Here is a 23,677-nt window from a genome sequence, read left to right as displayed (position 1 = left end):
ACACGGCCCGCTGAGTGTGTCTTGCGTATCCCTTGGTTAGAGGAATCGCCCACAATGTACAGCGATAATAAATCAACTAAACCATGTTTCCATGGACACATGGATATTAACTGATCATTCCTTCAGGCAAGCTTGTACGGAAAGCCAGAGCTTTAATACCATCAAGTGCAAATGAAACGTCCACATTTGCAACAAAAGCTGTTACACATATACATAACGCTATGTGACCATTCTTGGCCGAGTGAGATCGTAGGTCAACGTACTTCACAACAAGAATAATATGAGTGCCTTTCCATGGATATGCAAATAATTTACGTTGTTACACTAGGTGTAAAGTGTGCGTAGGAACACCAGGACGGTAGGCGATCACCGTGTGCCAAGTGACTGGGTATCACTCGGACCAGATCGGCAGTATCAACAAGGCTTCGGCTCCACTTCGTCGACTTCTTCGACTTGTCGCGTGAGCTGCTGTCGGTCGGAGTTATTATGACATCAAAGAATTATTCCCGTTGTCTGGAATGTAGGAGGGCCTAAGGGCACAAGGGCAGGACGACCATTTTATATTCGTATAAAAGAGTGGTCTACTATTCTACTGCGTGTGTTCAATAATCAAAGCAATCGAAGCAGTGAATGGTTATTGGTTAAATCTGTTCAATACAAAGACTTGCAGTTAGGGAATTAAATCAACAAATTAGCCTTTTTTCTGCCGTGAGTGTTTTTATGATCCAATATATTTATTTTTTGAAATTTCATCTTGTATTCTTTAGCTCTATTATTCTGAACTTAAGAGCTGAACTTAAGAGTGAGAGGGGATGATAATGATCTAATATTACATTTCAATGTCTAGAGGTGAAGAGAAATACACTTAGTTCTGCATTGCTTGCTCAATAAGCAGCAGATGGCCTCGCAATAGTGACCTGGATACTTTCGCCAAAGACTAAAACATTTCTCCAACCCGAAAAGTGCGGCGCAGAGGGCACAAATATAAAAGCAAAATCCCTAGCGCGGGATGAAACCCTACCACAACAATTGCTTCTGTAACGATGAAGGCATGTTTCCACTTTGTCATAAACAGGCGGATGACGTTGCTAAACACCTAAACACATCGTTATACGAAGTTATCACGCAAAACTCGTGGATGAATGAGGACACACGCCACAAGATGTCCGAATGGGTAAGTGAGTTGGACGATCAGTAGTTACCTCAAGCTTCTTAGAATAAGAATGGCTTTTCTCAGCTGATTTACCCCCAAGTGACTGAAAAGTAAAAATATTTGCTTAAGTACTTTTCTTACCAGAATACGCACCAAAATTGCGAAATCTAGTGAAGATAGGCATTAAACAGTACCATAGAAAGGTAGGCTTTAGGGTGTCTATTTTGCGAAATCCTTCTTAATTTAGGATGAATTTTAAAACTGCTTTTTGTGTTTCTGTATACCCTTTCATGGTATATTCCTAGCAATACCTCGCAGTCGGCCTTTCATGATTGAATTTTTATTTCTATTCATGACTGACATTTTTCAGTTATAGCGTCACAGTTGTACAGTTCGTTTCTTTTCCAGAATAAAGTTAAAACAATTATTTTTGCACATGTTAATAAGTTCTTAATAGTAGGAAATTAAATTACAATACTGTTTATTAAAAACATCTCAGAAATTGTAAAATTTATTCGAATGAGCCCGTAGCAAATGATAAAAAATTATTAAAACATTCGAGATACTTACGACCTCCTAGGTGCTTGAATACGAAAGCGCACTCGCGCAGTGTTGCAACGGTGGCTCGGCAACGGCTAACATCACAATAGCTATCTCAACTATTGACGCGCGTGAGGGACTCAAACTCTCGAATACATACACGGCATTCCAGATTTTGTGACGCGAGCGAGGGATTTGAATTCGTGACTTTATTTGGGGCTGCCACATAAGACGCACTAATTTTCAACTCGCGTTCACGACCTTATAGGGACTCGAATCCACATGAAACCCGCTATCTTTATTGAAACCGGAAGCTACAACCTTTCTTGGTCGTGCGGAGACGTTCCAATGACACCCTATGACCCCCAACTGCCGACACGACTCTGGTGGCGCCAGGCATGAGACAAGAAATGGTTTTGCAAACACAAAGTCGGTAATTCTTGTGGCAAAAACGGTCATTCAGAATTAATTGAAGGAAGCATCATTGAGCTCCTTATTTTCAGCTAGTCGTTATTCAAGATGATGACTGCGTGCACTTTATTCACTCTAATGAAGAACTTCATGTCTGCGAAGCGCGAAATTGTGTACAAGGTTCCAGAAGCACATATTCAGTGTTCTAGAACTGAATCTTTCTCAGCAACAAGATCCTATGTTTAAAATCAATATAATTTGCCCTTACTAAAAGCGGGAGAATGAGTAGAATTATATATCTATCCGTCTTTACTAAATGTACCCGAGTGCGCACCTGATTATTTCGAAATTAGCAAAATAATGTCTGCCGGCGCTAGCCTGCTGCTACCCAATTCTTCACGGCGCGTTGTTTCCTTGGCGTTCTGGATATATCGGCGGCTCGATATAATTTCAATCTGTGTGGCGGTCACCGCGTGGATGATTGACTTGGTTTCTACGAGCGGGTGAATGACCACAACTGGTGGTACGGGACCATAAAATTAAACAACGTGATGTTTTGTGTCACAAATTCCTAGCTAGTGCTAAAGAAGCCAAAAAAATCTAAGCATATGCTCTGTTTATTAGCTCACCTGTTATGAGATTTTGTAGCGGTAACTACCTAGGCTACTAGAAGCACATTTCGCGGAACCGGCAAGACGCCACTACTGCCCACACGCCTCTATCATAGCAACCAGTTGCGCGAGAACCACAGGCGTGTGCCGCGCTCCATTGCCCAAGCACAGCAGCTTCGCAGAGTCCGCCCCACGTAACGTCATCACTTCGCTATGTGCCTTACTTCGCATAAGCCGTGTCGCGCAGCGCAGGTGAAATATAAGTGGCGTAATAGGCTCCTATATTACCCAAGCCAGGTCGCGGGCGTCGAGATCACAGACGGTCGGCTGGTACGTTCAATGCCTTAGGGAAAGAAAGTGCTCCGTCGACACGCCCGCACTGCGGAAAGATAGCGCAGCAATCGGTTTGTACTGGTAGTGGGAGCGCGTATTGAGGATGCTAAGGTTTTTGCTCATTTTCCTGGCACTCGTATAGGGCAGTGGCAGCTGGGGTGAGATTTAGCAGCTTCTGCGAGCCGTAAAAATCTTCAACGTGCGTGCAAATATGCCTGTTTATAATTAATGAAATGCCTATAGAGATGCAGTTAGGAATATTCATGTCATTTATTCTCTAAATCGCGTAATTTCCGAACGACGACACAAGTGCCGTTTTCTCGAGCAGCTATTACCAAGGCGCTGCAGGGGACTCCTGTGGTAGGTAGTCTCGCCTGACAAATAACCCTCAATGATTTTCTTGTCGCAGACATCGATGGTTGTATGATCCGTAGCTCAGCTGATTAAGGAATGGCGGTGCCCAGGGATCAACTCTCACATTTCCTTTGACTGCCACTCTAGACTAGTACCTCGATCAGCTGTCCTCAATATTTTGTGCATTTTGGTACGGCTAAAACAGCATAATTGACTGGATGTAATCAAATGCTATCACCGTCGCTGCAGCCGCGGAAAAAATGGATAAGCGCCCTGCAGGGAGGAGGTATCGCACTCTAGCACTCAAAAAGACAGAATTCGGAGCGAAGGTCGGTTAAAAAAAGTTCCTCTAGAAAAAGAAAATCTCTACCAGTGCACGAGTGTCATGTATGCATCCCAATAAATGGCATGCGCGAGGCGCACCGTAGAAACACCTGCGAAAAGAGCGACAGATGACATAGAAGATGGGTTGGCCGTCTTGGCGTCCTGAGTATTATCATCCACCGGTAGCCCCAATGTACGCACCATCCTTACCATGGATGTCGAAAAGGCTTATGGTAATATCAGACATGCTGCCATTCTGGATTCCATTGACATGCTCCAATTACCACTTAGAGTGCGCAATTTTGTAAAATCTTTCTTTGAAGGTAGAGAATTCCCAATACGCCTCAGTGGTGATGCCATAGGATCATTTTTACCTCTTCGCGGCGTACCCAAGGGATCTGTGTTGTCACCAACATTATTTATTTACGAATTTATCTCCCTTGCATGGCAGGTACATGAAATGTTTCATGTTAAATTCTTAATATACGCTGATAACACCACGGTGTGGAGCACACACAACGACCTACTGACTCGATTCGCTGCCGTGCAATCAGCTTTAGATATTGCGTCTAAATATGCATCTTCCATTGGGCTTGAACTTTCCGCCTGTAAAGCTACGTACATATCAGTCGGCAACCGCTGGAGATGCCGTAAACTAGCGGCAACACCTATTTGTCTACATCTGTCCAGAACCTTACTTCAGGAAAGTTCAACAGTAAAAAGTCTGGGTTTAACAATTCATAAGTAAGGAACTGGAACTTCATGGCTGTCTCGCGCTAAAAAGCAGGCGTTAAAGACTCGGCCTGATGAGACGAATTGCTCCGAAATACGGGTAGCGCTCGCTCAGATGCTGCAGGACACTTGGTGCGGCACCTGTGCAACCGCGCCTTGTTTATCATGCCCAATTTCAGTATTTGACAAGAATACAATGGAATGGCATTGAAGCTATAAATTGAGAAGCAAAGAGGGTCATCACCTGCCTCCCTCGCAAAACACCAATCATGGCGCTCCAAGAAAACGCACAGTTAAATAGAGTAGAAGAGCTGGTGCATTAAAGACGTGATGCACGCAGGCTTAAGGCCATCCTCTCACGCAACGCGTGCTCTGAGGGCTTATGCTTCGTCACATTCACATATACTACCGCCAATGTCAGTTCTTCCTTTTCGAAGTTTTGTACAGCTGAGTGATAACAAGCCAACTGGTTTACGATGAACGAGAACATAGGAAACGGCGTGGTCACTTCGCCACTGAATTATGTAAGAAACGGCCGCTTGCCACGAGGTTCGATTATAATTTACGTCGACGCAAGCATCCAAGCCTACGAAGTGACAACTGCAGTTAACTGCCCTAGCAAGTCTTCACTGTACAGGACATCAACGTTTTAATTACCGGAACCTCCACCTTTTTTTGCGGAACTGCTTGCAGTGCAAGAGGCGCTTCGCTCTGTGACCGCCATTCCCATGCTTCCCACGGCCCGTGTTGTCATACGCACTGATTCCCTCCAGGTGACAAAGCTACTTAGACGCGTTAGCAGTAGCACAGAAATCTACCAAATACAGTCTAGCGGCGCGCATAAAACAGCCAATTCGTATTGGACACCGCGTGACCTTTTAAGTGCTCAAAGTCAGGCGGATTCGGCGACCCGCCTTTCACTCTCAACTTCCACATGACCAGACCTTATAAAAGTGGACAATGCTACCCCAATTTAAACAAGAAAGGAGCACCTCCGATGCATTACACGTGCTCTCATATCTCCGTGTACGGTAACCCTCTTCAGCGGTCTAACTCGTGCCGAGGAGGTGGCGATTCGGAGGATTAGATTTGGAGTAGCCCTAACACCAGCATTGACCAGAAAGTGGCCTCGATTTTGACATTGGTATCCACACCCTGAGAAGAAATACAGAAGCTGACATCCATCACCTGCTGTAGAAATGTCGCGCGCTGCAGCTGGCGGTGATCAGGCACTTGGTGGCAGCTGGCCTCTCCCCCCCCCCCCCCCCCCTATTCCGCAGTCATATGCCCCTTGGCTCACCGCAATCATAGCTCACTCCTCGACTTCATTGCCTCAGCCAATCGTTTTTCATTTATTTGACCACACCCTTCATCCTTCATAGCATTCTTTTTATACCTGAGACAATAAACATCACAAACAAGAGCGACACAAAAATGTCCCTAGTCATGGTACTGTATATTGCGATCGGTGTTTGTATTGCTACCTTAACTGGCCGCGTCTCGTGGCTCTGTCTGATCGATGTATTCACTGTGCCCGAGGAAACCCGAGTGGGTGGGTGGGAGCTCCATAGCTGCAAGTGCCGCTTCTCGTAAGCGACAAAACTACGTGCTTCATAGCGTTGATGAGATTTCCTGAAATAGGGTGCCCGCATTGCTATGCTGGCTGCCGAGCGTGGGCCGCGGGATGTCCTCCTCTATCGCCCTCATCTGCTGTAAGTGCATTTTATGCCACAGCCGTTCGCGAGGGCAGCAGGAGAATGCTTTCGACACGATCAGTGGCCATGCACCTGCGTGGCGATCCTAGCTGTGGTCGCAGGGTTCTGTGCGGCAGCACCCATGCCTTTTCAGTGGCTGATAATGCCGTTCGAGAAATTAGTGCGGAAGTAATAAACGAGGACCCTCTACGATTTGCTTCCCATTTCTAACGTTCTATGTACTGCGCGGTATTATCGGGCTGAGGTCTTTTATTGTGTTCTAGACTTGGATTCATTATTTATTTATTTATTTATTTATTTCAAAATACTGCAGGCCAATATTATGGCCCAGGAAGGAGTGGATATACAAGGCATTAAAACAAAAAATAAAAATAAAAATCAAAACACGGGATTAGAGTAAATGAACAAGTCAACAAAATACAACACTGTATCATTCAAAAAAATGTAACTCTAGAGCTTTAATGAAATTGGAAGACTGGAGAATGGCCTCAGGAAGACAGTTCCAGTCGGAAATGGTCCGTGGAAAAAAGCTGTGCTTGAAAAAGTCAGTCCTTGCAAAAATGGGTTCGAGCAGGTTACTTCTTGAATGATGTGTCCTGCGCGACAATTGTTTAAGAATTTCAGGGCGAGGTATGTTTAATTTGTGTGCTAAGAGGTTGTGCATAAACAATAAACGGGACATTTTTCTGCGTAGTTCAAGTAGTGGAATATGGTTAGCTTTCATTAGTGTAGTAGGTGAGTCTGACCTCTTGTATCTACTGTAAATGAACCTAACCACTTTCCTTTGCACCATCTCTATTTTATGTATGTCTTTTTTTAAATAAGGATCCCATAAAACTGAAGCATACTCTAATTTAGACCTAATAAATGATGTGTATGCAAGAAGTTTGAGTTTACTTGGAGCATCATTAAGTTTCCGCCTTAAGTAGCACAGCTTGGAAAACGCGGAGGAACAAATGTCCGAAATATGAGAAGACCAAGTTAAATCATGAGTTAAGGTTACCCCTAAATATTTATAATGTGTAGTCTCCTCAATTAAATGATTAAGCAGGCTGTAAGAGAAATGACTGATATGTTTTTTACGTGAAATTCGCAATAGGACTGTTTTGTCGAGGTTTAATTTCATGTCCCATTTAAGACACCATTGGTGAACAGCTAATAGCGAATTTTGCAAGGTGTAGTGATCGTTGGGCTCATTTATGGTCTTAAAAGTATGCAGTCATCTGCAAAAAGCATTAAAGAGACATGATCAGGAAGAGAAACAGACAGATCATTAATATAAATTATGAAAAGCAGCGGTCCTAACACGCTCCCTTGGGGTACACCTGATGTGACTGGAAGCTCGTTTGATTTGAAACCATTAACCTCTACGTATTGTTTCCTGTTTGTAAGATAATCATTAATCCAATTAACAAGGACGCCGATACTTACTAATTTATAAATGAGTTTACTATGGGAAACTGTGTCAAAGGCCTTGCAGAAGTCTAAAATGAGGACATCAATCTGCCCAGATTTATCGAGAACTACTTGAAATTCATTAACTGTAGTTGCCAACTGCGTGACAGTGGACATACCCTTTCTGAAGCCGTGTTGCAAGGAGGATAAAATGTTATTTTCAGCTAGAAAGGAGTTAAGATAACCAGAGACTGTGTTCTAATAACTTGCAACAAGAAGAAGTGATAGAAATTGGACGGTAATTAGAAATGGTTAGCTTATCGCCTTTCTTATGAATTGGAACAACACGGGCTATTCTCCAGTCTTCCGGCACTTCACCAGAAAGTAAAGAAACTTGAAAGATTTTTGCTAAAAACTCGGATAATTGCTCCGCAAAACGTTTAAGAAACACATTTGAGAGCCCATCAGGGCCCGCAGATTTTTTATCGCCGAGTTTACGCAGCATAGACAGAACACCATTTACAGAAATATTTGGTATATTACCTTGGTCTTCAATTCGAACTCTAGCTGTGGTTGCCGTCACCGTCAGAAACACGCTTTGAAAATACTGGTTAAAACCTTGTGCTATTTTCGTGCAGTCGGTGACAATGTCATTATCAATGCGAACCTTACTCAACTGCTCAACCTTTCGATCTAGAAAATTCCAAAATTTCTGGGGGTCACTTCTGATGAATTCTGGGAGCGTCGTATTGAAATAATGAGACCTCGCTAGTTTTAATTTTGAGGCAAGTTTCTGTTTCAAAACTTGGAAGTGCTGTAAGGAAGCTGTTTTTTTCTTCCTACATCGCTTCACTTTGCGCTTGATTTGAACAATTTCACGAGTTACCCAAGGATTGTGACGGTGAGTGCGAACCTTTCTAAGCGGAACGAAATGTTCAGTACAGTACTGCACTGCATTCTTGAAATGCAGCCATAAGCTATGAACGTCATTTCCGCCACAGCTGTTCAACAGTGATTGTAAGGCGTCGATAACTGCATTATCATCAGCACGAGCGTAGTCCTTTATCAATTTAACTGGACGCATCCCGGAAGCAGTAGGCGAAGTACAAGAAAACTGTAATAGACGATAATCAGAGATTCCCGGTTCAACATCAAGCACTCCATCAAAAAGGTTTCGCTAACAAAGAATAGGTCAAGAACAGATGCATCAATTGTACTTTATGCATCACCCGTAACATCGTAGAGTGTTCAAGGACCTCATTGGCTTCTAAAAAGTGTTTTATCCGCACAGGTATTACTGTATTCAAGTAACAGTTGCACTTAGTGCTGCATCCACCTTCTACCCACGCTGGTATTTTAGCATATTTAGCGACAACTACTATCCTGGTCAGTTATATTTTAGAGTGGTGCATTCCGCAGAACAGGTAATTAGCATGTATAATACGGATCATCAACCGCTCTCTGCTTTGTTCGCCTGCAATTTCGCCTCATTTCAACACTTTTACCCAATTTTGCGCGTTGCTGTGGTCAAAACTCGTTTTTTGCATATATCCGTATTGTTTGCACGCATTTGTTTGCGCACATGTAGTGGTAAAAAACCATACAAGGCGCAAACCGCTAAACGAATAAGAGTTTGCAGTGCTTGCGGCGGGAATGCTCGCGCTAACGTATGCCCAGTGTATGGAGCGGAAACCTTGTGATGCGAGCACCTCATTGCATAAATGCGCATAATCATCAAGAACAACTCGGTTTTGGCGTGTCACGCGAAGGGGCACCTGTAACCGGTGCTCTCCTTGAACAACCACGCCGGAGTAGTTGACCCGACATGTATAATATATAGGAGGATATAGAAGCGGCGATGCATTCGCTCCTCAGACGTAAGGCATGGAAAAGGAGAGCGGCTTTGCTCGTTGCGGCAGCAGTAACGGCAGCGGGAAATTGAGACGTCCGATTCAGACGGCGTCGCATGATACAAGGCAGGCCGACAGCGTAAAAACGAGGCGAGAAAATCTAAGCGGGTGGCCGATACCCCCGAAGGACAAGAGAAACGTCTCGGGAACAGACGCCGCAAAGCGTCTCAACAAAAACAACGAGTCACTGACAAAATGTCAGTCGAGACTGCAGAGGGTGTAGACACAGCTACCCGGCGGTTAACCGACCGTACCGTCTGACTGTCTTCAAGTGCATTAGCTACGCATGAGATTGAGGCTGAATGTGGAGGAAATAAGGTTAGTTACGTATGGAGTGTGTGCGATAGACTTTGGCAAGTGCACAAAGGAAACTGTGCCTCTTATTACAGTAGTGCTGCACAAATATACAATGAAAACGAGACGTAACCATGGCTTTTGCTTTTTATGTCCTGGCCTAGCTGAGCTACGCCACGAATAATGTCTGGTACACTGTCTTGCGAAAGCTGACCGTAACAAAGCCTACGGGTCGGTAACCCCGCAGCCAGGCGAACTGTTCGCGCGTTAGATAAAAGACATCAAAAATCTACACACACATGGGCACGACTATGTCCGAGTCGGACCTGATAAAACAAGATCTCACAGCTATCGAAGGTGATGCATTCTATATTATAGTCGCTTAGAACCCTATTCCTATTACTTGAACATTCGCACTCTTTCTAAACTAGGTGAGATCAGAATGCTGAGGAATTTGGTCTGTATGCGTCGTTACATGTCACGCGTTCCGCATAGTTAAGCTTGGACGTGTAGCAAGGAGCTGGCCCGACATCTATCGGTTCTTCTTAGCGCTATGTCTCCTCTATGTAACCGGGCTCTGATGGCTGAGATTGTGAATCGAAGCAAATGTCCGAAGCAGTACGACATGTCCGCCCACACCCTCGGGCTGCAATGCCTCTCACATTCGCGGACGCGGTCAGAAGGCCTTGTTGTCTGCCCCATACAACGGCCGCTCAAGAGACGCACTTCATCAGGTGCACTTGGAGAATTGCATGATTCTGGTAGGGGCGGTTTCCGTACCATCCTCCACTGCAGCCGGAATCCTTACTCACCAAACGGTCATTTTCTCCTTTGTCTGAACCGTCGACACATCCGTGACACCATTCATAATTGTTGTGCGTATGGCGGATCCAATCTGTGTCGCGTTACTTTCGTCATGTGGTGCCAGTTGTAGTGGATTGAGGAGTGTGTATATTAACGCGAATACATGAGCATCAAATCTCCTTGGCACCATGATCTCTCTAAACGCCGCACGTATGCTCGCCGCGGTTCTCCATCCATGCGGAGCCGGTCGGTTTCTCCCAAGCGTCGTCATCGCTTTACGCCCAACAAACTGTGTAGGCGCAGCTCCCTTGTCAACCTGAGCATTTGGTGGCAAGTATACGGCCTGCATTTGTCCTTGTTGGCTGCATTTAACGTGTCTCTGAAGCGTGCCGAACTGCGTTGAACATTTACCGAGGTCAAAATTCCGCTATCTGCTGTACGTTATCTTCATGCACGTTATGTGCAGCGCATGTCGCATTTGCTCTCTGGTGCTGCCAGGGCCATCATCGCGGCTTTGATATACATATACTATGTTGAGGCTGCCCAAAAATAATGGAAAACATTATGCCTCAGCCCGTGCACTATGTACGACGGGCCAAAACCAATGTCGAGAAAAATGAACACGTATTGCTCCAAAAAAGAATTCCTGAATAAAAGGGGGGGGAAGAAAAAAATATATAAAACTAAATAAGTTAGAGAGTTGTGATTGGGCGTTCTCTCGTATGTTCCGGAGACATCATTTTAGGTTTTGAAATTTTGAAGCCTGAACCGATCATCAACTGAGCTCCTGAAACTCGATGTTTTTTCGTGCAGCGCAAGGTTGACAGAAAATATGGGTTCAGAATGAAACTCAATACATCTTGCAATTGAGGCTGATATTCTTGCAAGCTCGTTTCTATTTATGTCACTGCAACTGACGGTGCTATCTTTGCACCTACCGACACCTTCGGATCTTGCCATGATCTATTTCTATAATTTAGGCAGAACAGCAGCAATGTCTTCATGTCGCTTCTTGCATGTTAGCAGCGCACAACAAGAGGAGAAAGGCTGAAGGCAAGTGCTGCCTACAAGAACGATTTATTTGCAGGATATAGAGGCTTCTTATATCCTATAATGAACATGCGTCATTGCAACGTCACGCTAACGACGTAGTGTGGCATATTGACACATAGTGGTGACAAGGCCGTAGACGCCAAAAAAAGACACAAGCCCGATGGTACTGAAATTAACTTTTTATTGGGCTTACTTGCATCCGCAAAAGAACTTAGCAGCTCGGCGGCGGCGATAGCAACAAACGTGCTCGTCGAGCGTCGAATAAAGGCTGCCCATTCATTAGGGTGGTAACTGTGCGTCCATCGACAGCAACGGCGAGGTCATTTGTTCATTCCCTCGTATTGCATGGTGGCTTCTGTGTTCGCTCTCTACTTCGTCGTTTGCTCAGGTCGCGGCCAGCGCACACTGCCGACACTTTGCTGGGCCGCGGTGTTAGCTTGGAGTCTGGTCGCGTCCTCCTGGATGTTGACGGCAGCGGCGTTGTTACTTTGAAGTCTGTAAGTCTCGAGGGCGGCTTCACTAGTAATGTCGTATCATAGCGGCTTTGTCGTTACTCGTCATCGGCGGCGGAGAATATTTATAGCTCGCCGTATAGATACCTCACCTCCAAAGGTTTCTACCTTTAGTTTCCCCTACGGGGTCTTGGGGAGCTCCCTCGCACACTCTCATCGCAGCTGCTGCTTGGCGACGAAAAGGGAGCCCTGTACGGTGATGGGGACCTGAATCGACGGGTTGGCGGTGCCAACTCACTTCTACGCAGGTAGTTCTCCATTTCATGAGGTCATTCACCGGGCCGGGGGTGTGGGGCGTCGACTGAAAATCCACAGAGGCCGATTCGTCAGTATGCGCAGTGGCGTAGAATGTGGTTGGCTTCACCGCGGTGGAAGCAAGGTATCATGCCGGCGGTTGTCGAACAGGAACAAATAAAGATTTAAGCGGTTCGCGGCAATATTAAGAAATCATTCAAAACGTTCCTAAAAATAAACATATCTCGAGGCCTGCTTTGGTCTCGCCTTCTACTGGCTTATTTTATTCATATTTTGTACGGATTACATTACATGATAGAGTTCTCTGCTGAACCTCGTAACGAGCGCACAGGTTCTGGCTGTCTTGATGCTTTAGATAACAAGCAGGGCTCTCACGCAGCTGGCGGCTAACCATTCGGTTACGTTTCAAGTAACGTATTGGTATCACAGGCCTAAGTACGTCCGCCAATGAAAAAGACAATGGCGCTGGTGAAAACTGGTAAGGTTGAGATATACGCTACACAAATTCCTATGAAAGTACCAAACTGAACAGCCGCCTAAAAATTCAGGTTTAATGGGTTCAGAATCAAGTCCCTCATATGTTTGCTTGTTTTCTAATTTTTATTAAATTTATTAGCTACAGCTGCGTTAGCCACAGTCTCGCCCTTTCGCCGTGCCTGTCCGAAAGCGAGAAAGAAGTGGAAGACGAAAAAGAATAATAATATTTAGAATGGTTCACAACGATAGGTAATGGATGCTTAAACGTGAACTGATTTCCCTATGGCATAATAAATCAACTGTTATGTACAAAAGCCATGTCTTTACTTTCAAGCCGAACTTCAGCGTACCCATGCAGACTGCTCTCGCGTAACTCCTAGCTTTACCTCAAGGTAAACCATGGATAATGTTTTTCTTTAGGCCTAATCCTAATATTTTCTTATCAACGCCCGACAAGGTTAAAAAGAACATTATTTTGTTCTTGCATCGGTTTTCCTTATTGTTGGTTTTGCTGAGTTATACTTATATGCAGCGCATATATAGGATTCTACGGAAACTGTAAAACGAAACTAGTCTTATGGTGTAAGTGTAATTCCCTTATGATTATCAATACCTGCCTTCTACGAATACATTCATAGTATTCGGAAAGATACACGTCTTTTCTGCAAGTTCGTAGATTATTCAAAAATGCAATGGCATGAATCACTTCAGTTGTTAGAACAAAATTATAAAAAAAGATTCCGTAGGCGTCTTACAGCTACACAGTTGAATAGCAGGATTGCTCACCGTGGGAATCCAGGGCATTGGAGTCGCGAAAACTGTTGAGATCAATGCCCTGTGGTGGCACGATCGGGTTGAAGTCAATATGTTTTGATGTTATAGGACAGCAAAGATTGCAGCGAGCCGTCGGCAAATCGCAGACATTAGACAACAACGATATTTTCGAGCACTTATTCATATAGAAACACCATATTACTGACGCAGCTATAAAACGTGGAAAGCGCGAAAGATAGATTCTGTGACCGTAAGACTCATATGCGCCCTACTGATAAGTTTGATGGATTCCGCGGATTTATAGAACGTGTGACAAAATTACCTTTCTTCCTGACATTAAATTTTATACTTCCGAATGTGATCTCAGACGCTTATACAGTATGCTCCTCATAGGTACGCGAAAAACGGCAGAGTGTTCACAACCTTGTCACTAAAGGCAAGAGCAGGACATATTAGTTTTATCAGCAACAGGGATGATCACTTACTAACCATAATAACCGGACCATAGGCTATTATTCATTGGTGATACATGCAGGGATTTGTTATTTCCCCTAGGTCGCTTAGTCGGCTGGTAAGAATTAAATTGCTATTTTATAAATGTTGTGGGGCCCCGCTCCACTGGCAGCGGCGCCCAACGACATTTGAAGCGCGCGCCGCTTCCCAGCACTCCCGCTGCGCCGCTCCTTGACCTTTCCCTCTCCCCGCTCGTTCTGGGATAACTGGTCCCGCGCGAGGGCTATAAAGGAAGGCGCAAGCTGTCGCCTGGGCCTCTTCGCACTTGGATGACCCGCTGGCCGCTGCCAAGCTGCTCTCCTGGCAACGACCCCTGACCATCCTGCATCTGCATGGACACCCGACTGTGAGCTAAAAGATGTTTCTTACACGGCCCGCTGAGTGTGTCTTGCGTATCCCTTGGTTAGAGGAATCGCCCACAATGTACAGCGATAATAAATCAACTAAACCATGTTTCCATGGACACATGGATATTAACTGATCATTCCTTCAGGCAAGCTTGTACGGAAAGCCAGAGCTTTAATACCATCAAGTGCAAATGAAACGTCCACATTTGCAACAAAAGCTGTTACACATATACATAACGCTATGTGACCATTCTTGGCCGAGTGAGATCGTAGGTCAACGTACTTCACAACAAGAATAATATGAGTGCCTTTCCATGGATATGCAAATAATTTACGTTGTTACACTAGGTGTAAAGTGTGCGTAGGAACACCAGGACGGTAGGCGATCACCGTGTGCCAAGTGACTGGGTATCACTCGGACCAGATCGGCAGTATCAACAAGGCTTCGGCTCCACTTCGTCGACTTCTTCGACTTGTCGCGTGAGCTGCTGTCGGTCGGAGTTATTATGACATCAAAGAATTATTCCCGTTGTCTGGAATGTAGGAGGGCCTAAGGGCACAAGGGCAGGACGACCATTTTATATTCGTATAAAAGAGTGGTCTACTATTCTACTGCGTGTGTTCAATAATCAAAGCAATCGAAGCAGTGAATGGTTATTGGTTAAATCTGTTCAATACAAAGACTTGCAGTTAGGGAATTAAATCAACAAATTAGCCTTTTTTCTGCCGTGAGTGTTTTTATGATCCAATATATTTATTTTTTGAAATTTCATCTTGTATTCTTTAGCTCTATTATTCTGAACTTAAGAGCATTTCTATGCCTATTTTGTTTACTTTCTGATGCATTGAAAGCCTTATGTTTATATGCACAAAAGTTATGATAGATATATTTTGCATTGTATAGAATATTGTACAAGTTGAAAATTGATTTGCGTCCTATCTGTTGTTATATCAATTGCAGTAAGAGGGCCCGGGCCCGGCAAGCTTTTTTCCCAAGCTTTAAGTCCTGGAGCCTCCTTTACAGCGGAGAAGAAATTAAATGCCAGCTGACTTCACTTAGTATTCGCATTCAGTTTGGCTGGGGAGGGGGGGGGAATTTCTGTTGAATCCTTCCTAACAAATTTAGGCATGACATGTTGACTAGCAAAATATTCCACTTAAATTTGTAATGGTTATGTGCAGGTAAAGACGCTGGTGTACCATATGGGTGCGCCCGGTATTCTACTTGACAAAACGTACGTCCGCAAGCAATATGATTTGGTGAGTTCCTAAGATGTTTTTGAAAAATAAAATACGAGGTGTTTCTTTAATGGGTGTCAATTAATCTAAAACGGCTGAACCAATGATAACGGTATAAAGAACAAGTTTTCCTTGCAGGCTTTGTGGTAAAAATGCACATACGCCCATAAATTATTACGACCGCTTTGGTTTACAGCCATGAGAACTGTGGGCACAAAGCACTATGCGTTTTGTCGAAATAAACTATCACGAGTATCATATTGGACCGCACGAGATGTATTGACATTGTTTTAGTGTGGAAAGAAGATATCCTCCACTGTTTAGTTGAGAACACGTCAAAGCAGATTAAGTCAGTACTGCAGCATGTAATGTGCCACCTGTCAGGCTACCTGCTAACGCGGCTACCAAATTACGAGGTTGGTCCAGACGTTAATTATGCCACAAGGTCAAGGTACCTGGCCAAGCATGATTGGTCGACGTGGCCGGTGACGCCGGGTCACCAGGTCACCTCTCCGCAAGCAGCAGAAGGCTGTGTGAAACTTGTCAGCGGCTGCCATCGGCTAGTTTCTGGGTTAAATGTTCTAATTCTAGTTACATAAAATATGAATTGAAGCTAATTTCTCAGATTGCCTTGGTTGCTCGCCCGGTTCGTGAACATTTCATTGAGATTGTTGCGTACTTAAAAAAATCTATAAAGCACTGCCTGATCCATCACAGTGGATGTCTCTGCTTAATGAATCAGTATTGCTTCAAAATGTTAGAGCCCTGCTGGCCAAAGTGTAGAGAACAGATCATATTTTTGTAACCTATTCATTGTAACCTTTTGAAATCGGATATAGAGAAAAAACTACAATATCTGCCTTGCCCCAGAGACGCGGCCGTCGCTTTGAAGCAATCGAAGACAACTTTGGGGTTAACAGAAATAAGAGTAGGGTATCTAGCTAATGTAAGTGGCACGCACAGTGTCACAAATTACTAATTAGGAGATTTGAAGCGTGAATAGCCTGACCACTAAATAATAAATGGAACAAAATAAGTTCAGATAGCTCTGCGCATTTTTGACCTTAATTCACAAAAGGTATAGAGCAATAGGAGAGTCGAAATAAGACCCAAGGTAAACATTGATTAATGGGGAATAAATGAGTAATAGGGCAATGCGCGTTAAACATAAACGCGGTTCCTGAGATAGCAGGGGAACTAAGCAGGCGAGCATTTTTCGCGAATGACAGAAATATCTCGGTCGACTCAATCAAATGCTCAGTGCTATTCAGCATAGAAGTTATCACAAGCTGTTGAAGAAACGATTAACCGAAAACCGGATGAAGACAACTGGATAATATATGGGGGGCACGAAGGAACGGAAAAAAGAGAGATTGTGGTTTAGGTTTGGTTAAACCTAGTGTGAAGCGAAATCAAAGCACGGTTACACATGTTAAAGCTCTTTATTCAGCAGAAGTTTTTTTTTTGTTATGGCTAGAGAGAGACTCCGGCGATACGTAAAGGAGTTCGTCTTAGTTTGTAATTGGCCTACTCCCAGTCCGTGGCGTGGCTGCGCACTCGATATTGACGTCAGCGATCATCTCTCTCCATGCAGCTGCTCACGCGTTATAAACTACTTCCCTCATTAGTTGAGTTTCGAGCTTGACCTCGACTTTTACCTGGACCATCCTTGGAAACATTCCCTTGGAAACATTTCCTTGGGAACATTCCATTGGTTTTCTTAGTTGCCGTATGGAAGCTTGTCTCCGGTAACATTAGATTTGAAGCAAATTATTGGCTACAGTTTCAACTGATACGTGAGCTCTGTTTGAGTAATGCGGATCATTTTTATGTCAGAAGTCTGGGTTAAATATAACGAACATGCTTTTCGTTTCTCAGCTAGCAGTATAGAAATGCCTGAAAATAAATTGGTCGCAGTAGACAGACGGACTTTTCAGGAAGTGGAGTAAAACAGCAGTTTCGGCGAGTTGATTTTGTCTCTTCACGTAAAACAGTGCAAGAACATAGAAGAAAACAGAGAAAAGACGCACTGGGTGCTGCCTGCTCCATCTCAAGTTCGTATAGTATTTATTTCTGAATTACTGCACGTAATTCGTAACAATATTTATAACTGAACAAACTTCAACTCTGATAAATTTTACAGCGGAAACTTCAGTTCTACAATTCCAAACGTCAAGGTCATCTAACTCCTAATATTTAACCTTGAAATGAAAAAGATGGAGCCTACGTTCTACTGCTACAATACTCCTAGTCCATTCATCTGCGCAAGCTTGGTACTGCCGATGAGCCATAGTATTGCATACGCACCATTTGAACATGGTATAAACATTCGCACGCCTACAAAGAAAGTGATGTTAATTATTTAGTTATTAGGTGGAAAGGCCATGAGTAAAGCTTTTTTGTGAACGCAATAGGATCGATAGTGGCACTGGCGTATTTCAAGCTACACGTAGACACGATGCAGTGTAGGTTTTAGAGAATTTGTGTTTTGTTTTTGTTCAAAACAACTTCAGAGTTACAGCTACATAAACTTTTTCTGCATAAGGCAGAAACTGAGCGCACGACACAGATATTTTACAGCAATGATGATAATGATGATGATGTCCTAAGTCATAATGGCAGCGCTAACGGGATTTGGAATGGCACTGCGTTGCGCTGTCTAAGGCGCCAAATTTAAACAGCGCGCTCTTCTCACTCCGTGTTTATGTAATTGTTATACGCTCACTTGTTTCATTCGTTGATTTCGTTGTCGGCGACATCGGTATTTCAAGGCACCTCAACATGAGACACAGAACTGACCTTTTAAAGGAATTAGGTATAACTGGGCGAACGGGGAAATTATGTCGGCGTCAGGACTTATCGCGACGTCTGGCAAACACCTCTCCGCGGAATTTCGTGTGAGCGAGATTTTAGCTACAAGCCTGGAATACTTTCGCCTTAATGATAGGTGTAGAAGTGAGAGGCCTCTGCATTTTATTTATTATATCAAATATTCAGAGAAGCGCATGCCGCTGTAAACAACGCATTTGAGTGCATTTGCAGGTAATGAAAAGGAAATGATGTGGCGCATCTTCTTTAAAGCTGTCATAATACTTCTGTAATTTTGGATGCATTGACGTTGAAGACGCAGTGTCGTGCGTCTGTAGGTACAAAATAAACAATATAGTAAAACGACTTGTATTTAAGATTAGGCTTTACCGCTGCTTGAGAATGGTTTTACGAGTTTCAAATGACTTGCTAATGATTGGTATTCCTCATTTGGGTAGGTTAAGATGCCGGCTGAAGACTCCCTTCTTCTTCAACTCCACGCCATAAAGGAGAATAATTTTCTGCAGACTGTGAGATTATATAAGGAGGAATACGACAAAAGCAAGATGTGAGTACAAGAAAAATGATTGTTGATGTAACTAGAAATAAAAAAAAGCACAGATATTACCTCAACCTCAACCATAAGCATAAAAGAACAAGGCGTCAAACCATGCAAGTTGCTCCTGCTTAGGAAACCAAGAACATGCGGCGAACTTACACTGTGCTGCGGTAGTATTCTTCCAGCGAAAAACATTTACTGTAAGCTTCCCCTGCTGTTAACTTGGTATGCCAAAGGGGCGTGTTGTGCTATAGCGAGGCCCTATCACGGATCACCGCTTATTCAATTTCTAATTTTTAGAATTCGCAGCTATATATTCAGAATCTTGCAAAGCTTTAAGGGAATATTGCATATTGCAGATGAGTCAGCCTTTAATTACAGGCAGCTTAAGACTCTGAGCTTGATTTTTGGAATTATTTACAAATTCACTTTATGTTCTAATCATCTGTTACGTTGAGCATAAGCTTGCAAATCAGTTTTCTAGGTCTGAACTTCGACGAAAACCTATCGGTTGTAGTTAGCTGAAGCGTTGAAAAAATTCCTATACTGTAAACGCAGATCAGTTTGAACCTTTGCAGAAGGTTCAAACTGCAGGAAGGCAGGAAAGCAGCTGTAGCTTCTTCACAACAGTATTCCGCAAGGAGTTCATGCTGTTTCTCTTTTCACTCATTGGAACAGCATGCTGTTGAAGATGTTGTAGCGGCCAGATAAGCAAGTGGTTTTGTCTTGAAGCCAAGGCATGCATGAATAAGCAACCGCCGATTCCTGCACTCTGAAAAAACAATAATGGTGAATTATGACTGGTTTACTTAATCAAATATTCTCTGTCCTTAACGTTCTTAGATTGCTATATAGCGAGTGCCACGCACTGTGTTCGACAATTGTCTGCATCCTATGAAGAGAAAGCAAACAGGAAATTGCTTATTACCGTTTCAGATGGCCAGTGTCATCTCTAGCAATAGATGGCAGGTACTCTGAGTTCTATATATCCTTAGGTAAGTAGTTCACATTAACAGCTTTTTATGGAATCCAAGCGGAAAGAATATTTGATATGTTTAGCAATTTGATTGTGTGTTAACTGAAGCATCCTGAACAATTTACTACTGAGACATATATATAATTTACCAAGTACGATTTCTACTTCGCGCAAGCGCTTACCACGCCAAATTTTAGCCCGATGCTGGTTGCATTTACATAAGCATAAAGGCATGAAATAGAATGTATAAGCAGGAAAAAATTTGAATATATCGATCAGCCAGAAAATTTATACAGACAATCCTATACGCTTAATTTACTAGAAGAATCGCCACTAATTCAAACTGCATCTGCACATCTAGAAACCCTCAGTATAAGTACATTGAATATGCGAAGATCTTTGAACTTGGTGCACGCTAAAAGAGGGCTCATTGCAGATTTCTGCAACAAACTGAAAATATTGTTATCTAGTGGCACGTCGCACATCGGCAACAGTACGATCAGGTGCCACAGGCGGCCTGACAACAACGGCGCTGAGGTTGCGTGGGTTTCAGCAGTCATCATCTGTAGTTAAATGGAAGACTCTGCTTAGGTACCCTACTCTGGCACAAATTTTGATTAAAGTAACACCACTTCACCCTGTGCCACAGTAGAGACCTCCGCAGCCGCCGCTGCGTCGGTACCTCTCTAGACATGTTTCCAGCTATCGCCACGGCCCCATCCCCTTTGCGCGGGAGGGACCTGCGGTACCGAGAATGTTGACGTGGGCGACTGCCTGGCAACATACAAACGTGACAGCAATGACAACAGGAGGCAAGCAATGCTAAATCATTGCAAGTAGCATGGGAAGCTGCAGCTCTCGAATGTCATTGTTAATTGGCGAGATCCGCGCTAGCGTCTTTGAACAGTCAAGGTATCCTGATTTCTTGAGATATGTCTAGGCAGAAGACGCCCGGCCTCTGAAAAATCCATCACACGTGAATTCGCTGCCCAAGAAAGAGCTCGCCTCACGCTCAGAGTGTTGTCAAGTTCATATATGTCTTTCTTGCAAAGTGGACCAAACAGTGTATGAAGCTGATAACGTAGGCCACGTACTCAAATGATTCAAGGACTTCGCTTGAGCCTTCTGATGTTTAAGAACGAACTGTTCCAGGGTTGACACTCTTCTATCGACGTGCCGTCGCTTGGAGAAGGCGAAACAAAGGCGCATTATATAATAGTGTTGAACGGCTGCCGAATACGGGTGTTGCTAGCACGTCATGTGATGGTCTTAAGACCTTCCAACAGTTTTTCAACCAAAATAACATGACTCGCATGGTCCGCTAAGAACTCGAGGGACTAACTCCGCTAACTCAGTATCTCAACTGCCGGACCACATAATGGGTGTCATATCACCCATCAAGGTGATTATACACCCATTATGTCTCATATCCTGGGAGGAAATACATCTGTTGTTTGGCACGCAAATGCCATCCTGAAAGTTAGGACGGGAAAAACACTGAAGCTTTGTGTGAATTTCTGTACATACAAAGAATTCTCGCCAGTGTAGTTGCCAACTCGATACAAGTCATTTTCTTCAAGTCCTCTTTTATAGTTCTCGTGGCGCGTTATGCGAAACCATTACTTTGAAAGGGATAAGGCGAGGTACGAATATGCTCGATCTTTTTCTGCACAAATAGAGCAAACTCTGACCCGGTAAAGAGCGTACCGTTATCCATAACTATGGTGCGTGGAAATCTAAATCTGCTAAACAAGATTCGCATGCAATTGGCAGTGGCATTAGCGGTTGCTCGAGGCACTGGAATGGCTTCAATACAATTGCTTTGTGCTTTGACAATTACCAACTGCATCTTGTTTACAATATACCATGCGTAGTCGGCATGCAGCAACCACCACATCTCGAAACATCGGCCAGTTGACGGGATTCCGTGCAGATGCATGGTCACAACCTGCAAACAGCTTTGACAATCTGAGAATATTCTACGAATGTTTTGATTTAAACCAGGCCACCAAACACTAGGCCTCGTGCACCTTTTTCAACACTCACGCGCTGAACTTGATATCACGACACGATGCCCCCAGTACAACAGCCCTTCCTCGACAGACAACTAATGTCACCTTTTCCGGAATACTGCAATTTTCCTGCTGTTGCTTTGCTCGACGAAGGGCCATCCTTCAGTCACGCACCTGCATATGGCTTGCAAAAAACTGTCATCTGCTGCCACAGCTTGATGGGAAATCGATAACAGGTACCTTTCGTTCCCGACAAGCTCCATCTCCGACAGATCTTCGGTTTACGCTTGCGGCTGATTAAGCGAATCGGATAATGAAGCGAATTGGGCGTCAGAAGTTAGCGTCTGTTTTCTAGCTTTACACATAATTACTTGCGTGCCCTAGCGAAATCTCCCAGCGCAGATTTAGGACGACAGTCATGAACGAAGTTTGACGACCCTGTGTAAGAAGACCCAACAAGGGGCGGTGGTTTGTTACAAGCTTTGACTCACGTCCCAGCAGATAATCAGGAAATGATGTCACGCCAAATGCAATGGCTCAAGCTTCTCTCTCAATTTGTGGTTGTCTTTCAACTTAGCTGAGCGTCCGCGATCGGAAACGATTGGATCTGTCTTCGTCATTTATTCGGTGGAAATGGGCAGCAAGGCGAAGTATCGCATTCCAACATCAACTCCAGCTGCAGATTAAAGTACGTTAGCACTGTTGCTGAAAACAAAGAAGCCTTGGCCGTCTGAAATTCCGCATCTTTTGTTTCGTGACAAAAACTTTTTGCACCTATTTCAAGAAGGCTGCACAATGGTGCAACCATAGCAGAAAGATTTGGCAAACAATTATTGTAAAAGGTAACCATTCCCGCAAAGCATCGCAACTAATCAACATTTCGCAGTAAAGGGGCTCGCTTGATTGCATCGACGTGCTTTTCGAGCGAGTGCAGTCCTTCAGCATCATTGAGATGGCCAAGAAACGTTACTGATCGTTCACCAGCCATGTACTTATCGGAACAAAGTTTGATACCTTTTTCGCAGAAACGCGGTAGCACAGCTTGAAGGTTGACGTTTTCACCACCGGTTCTCTGAAGTATCAGGGCATTTTCTTGATTAGCCTGAGTTCTTTTTATCCCTTGCAGCAGCAATATAAATTTCTGTTGGAATATCTTTAGAGCTGATGCGATGCCGAAAGGTACTCCGCTATAGGAGAAGCGCTCCTTTCGTGTGTTTACCACTGCTAATTCTTTCGAGTCTTCATGTAGCTCGACCTGATTTTAAGCATCACGGAAGTCTAAAATGTAATATTGTTCTCTACTTAGGTTTGCAAAAATGTTGTCGATGACAAGCAAGGGGTACTTTTCAACGTCACACACAGGGTTCATGCTACCTTGAAGCCCAATCAAATGCGCACTGTTCCGTCCTTCTTCAAAAATGGCACGATGGGTGTTACCCATTCGGAATGAGGAACTCGAAATATTATGCCAGCAGAGTCTAATCTGTCAAACATCTTAGACACTTTATCACGAAATGCAAAATGAATGTTGCTTGCCTTGAAGGACATGGCTTTTTTCTTAGTATTGATGTGCAGT

The 23,677-nt window shown here is 43.9% G+C and overlaps 1 protein-coding gene across 1 annotated transcript in view; it reads left to right on the top strand.

Annotated features, from left to right (window-relative positions):
• Positions 1-23,677, top strand: part of LOC146174264 (neprilysin-1-like) — a 181,257-nt gene that overhangs the window by 121,454 nt on the left and 36,126 nt on the right. The window contains exons 10-12 of the mRNA XM_084585364.1: positions 15,690-15,767; positions 19,013-19,122; positions 20,050-20,108. Coding sequence (XP_084441490.1) covers positions 15,690-15,767; positions 19,013-19,122; positions 20,050-20,108 — 247 coding nt within the window. The remainder of the gene's footprint in view (positions 1-15,689; positions 15,768-19,012; positions 19,123-20,049; positions 20,109-23,677) is intronic.

Source organism: Amblyomma maculatum, chromosome 11, assembly GCF_055883805.1.
Source record: "Amblyomma maculatum isolate TAMU_Amacu chromosome 11, ASM5588380v1, whole genome shotgun sequence".
Lineage (NCBI taxonomy): Eukaryota > Metazoa > Arthropoda > Arachnida > Ixodida > Ixodidae > Amblyomma > Amblyomma maculatum.
Note: the sequence above shows the minus strand (reverse complement) of the source record. Positions and strands in the feature narration are given on the sequence as shown.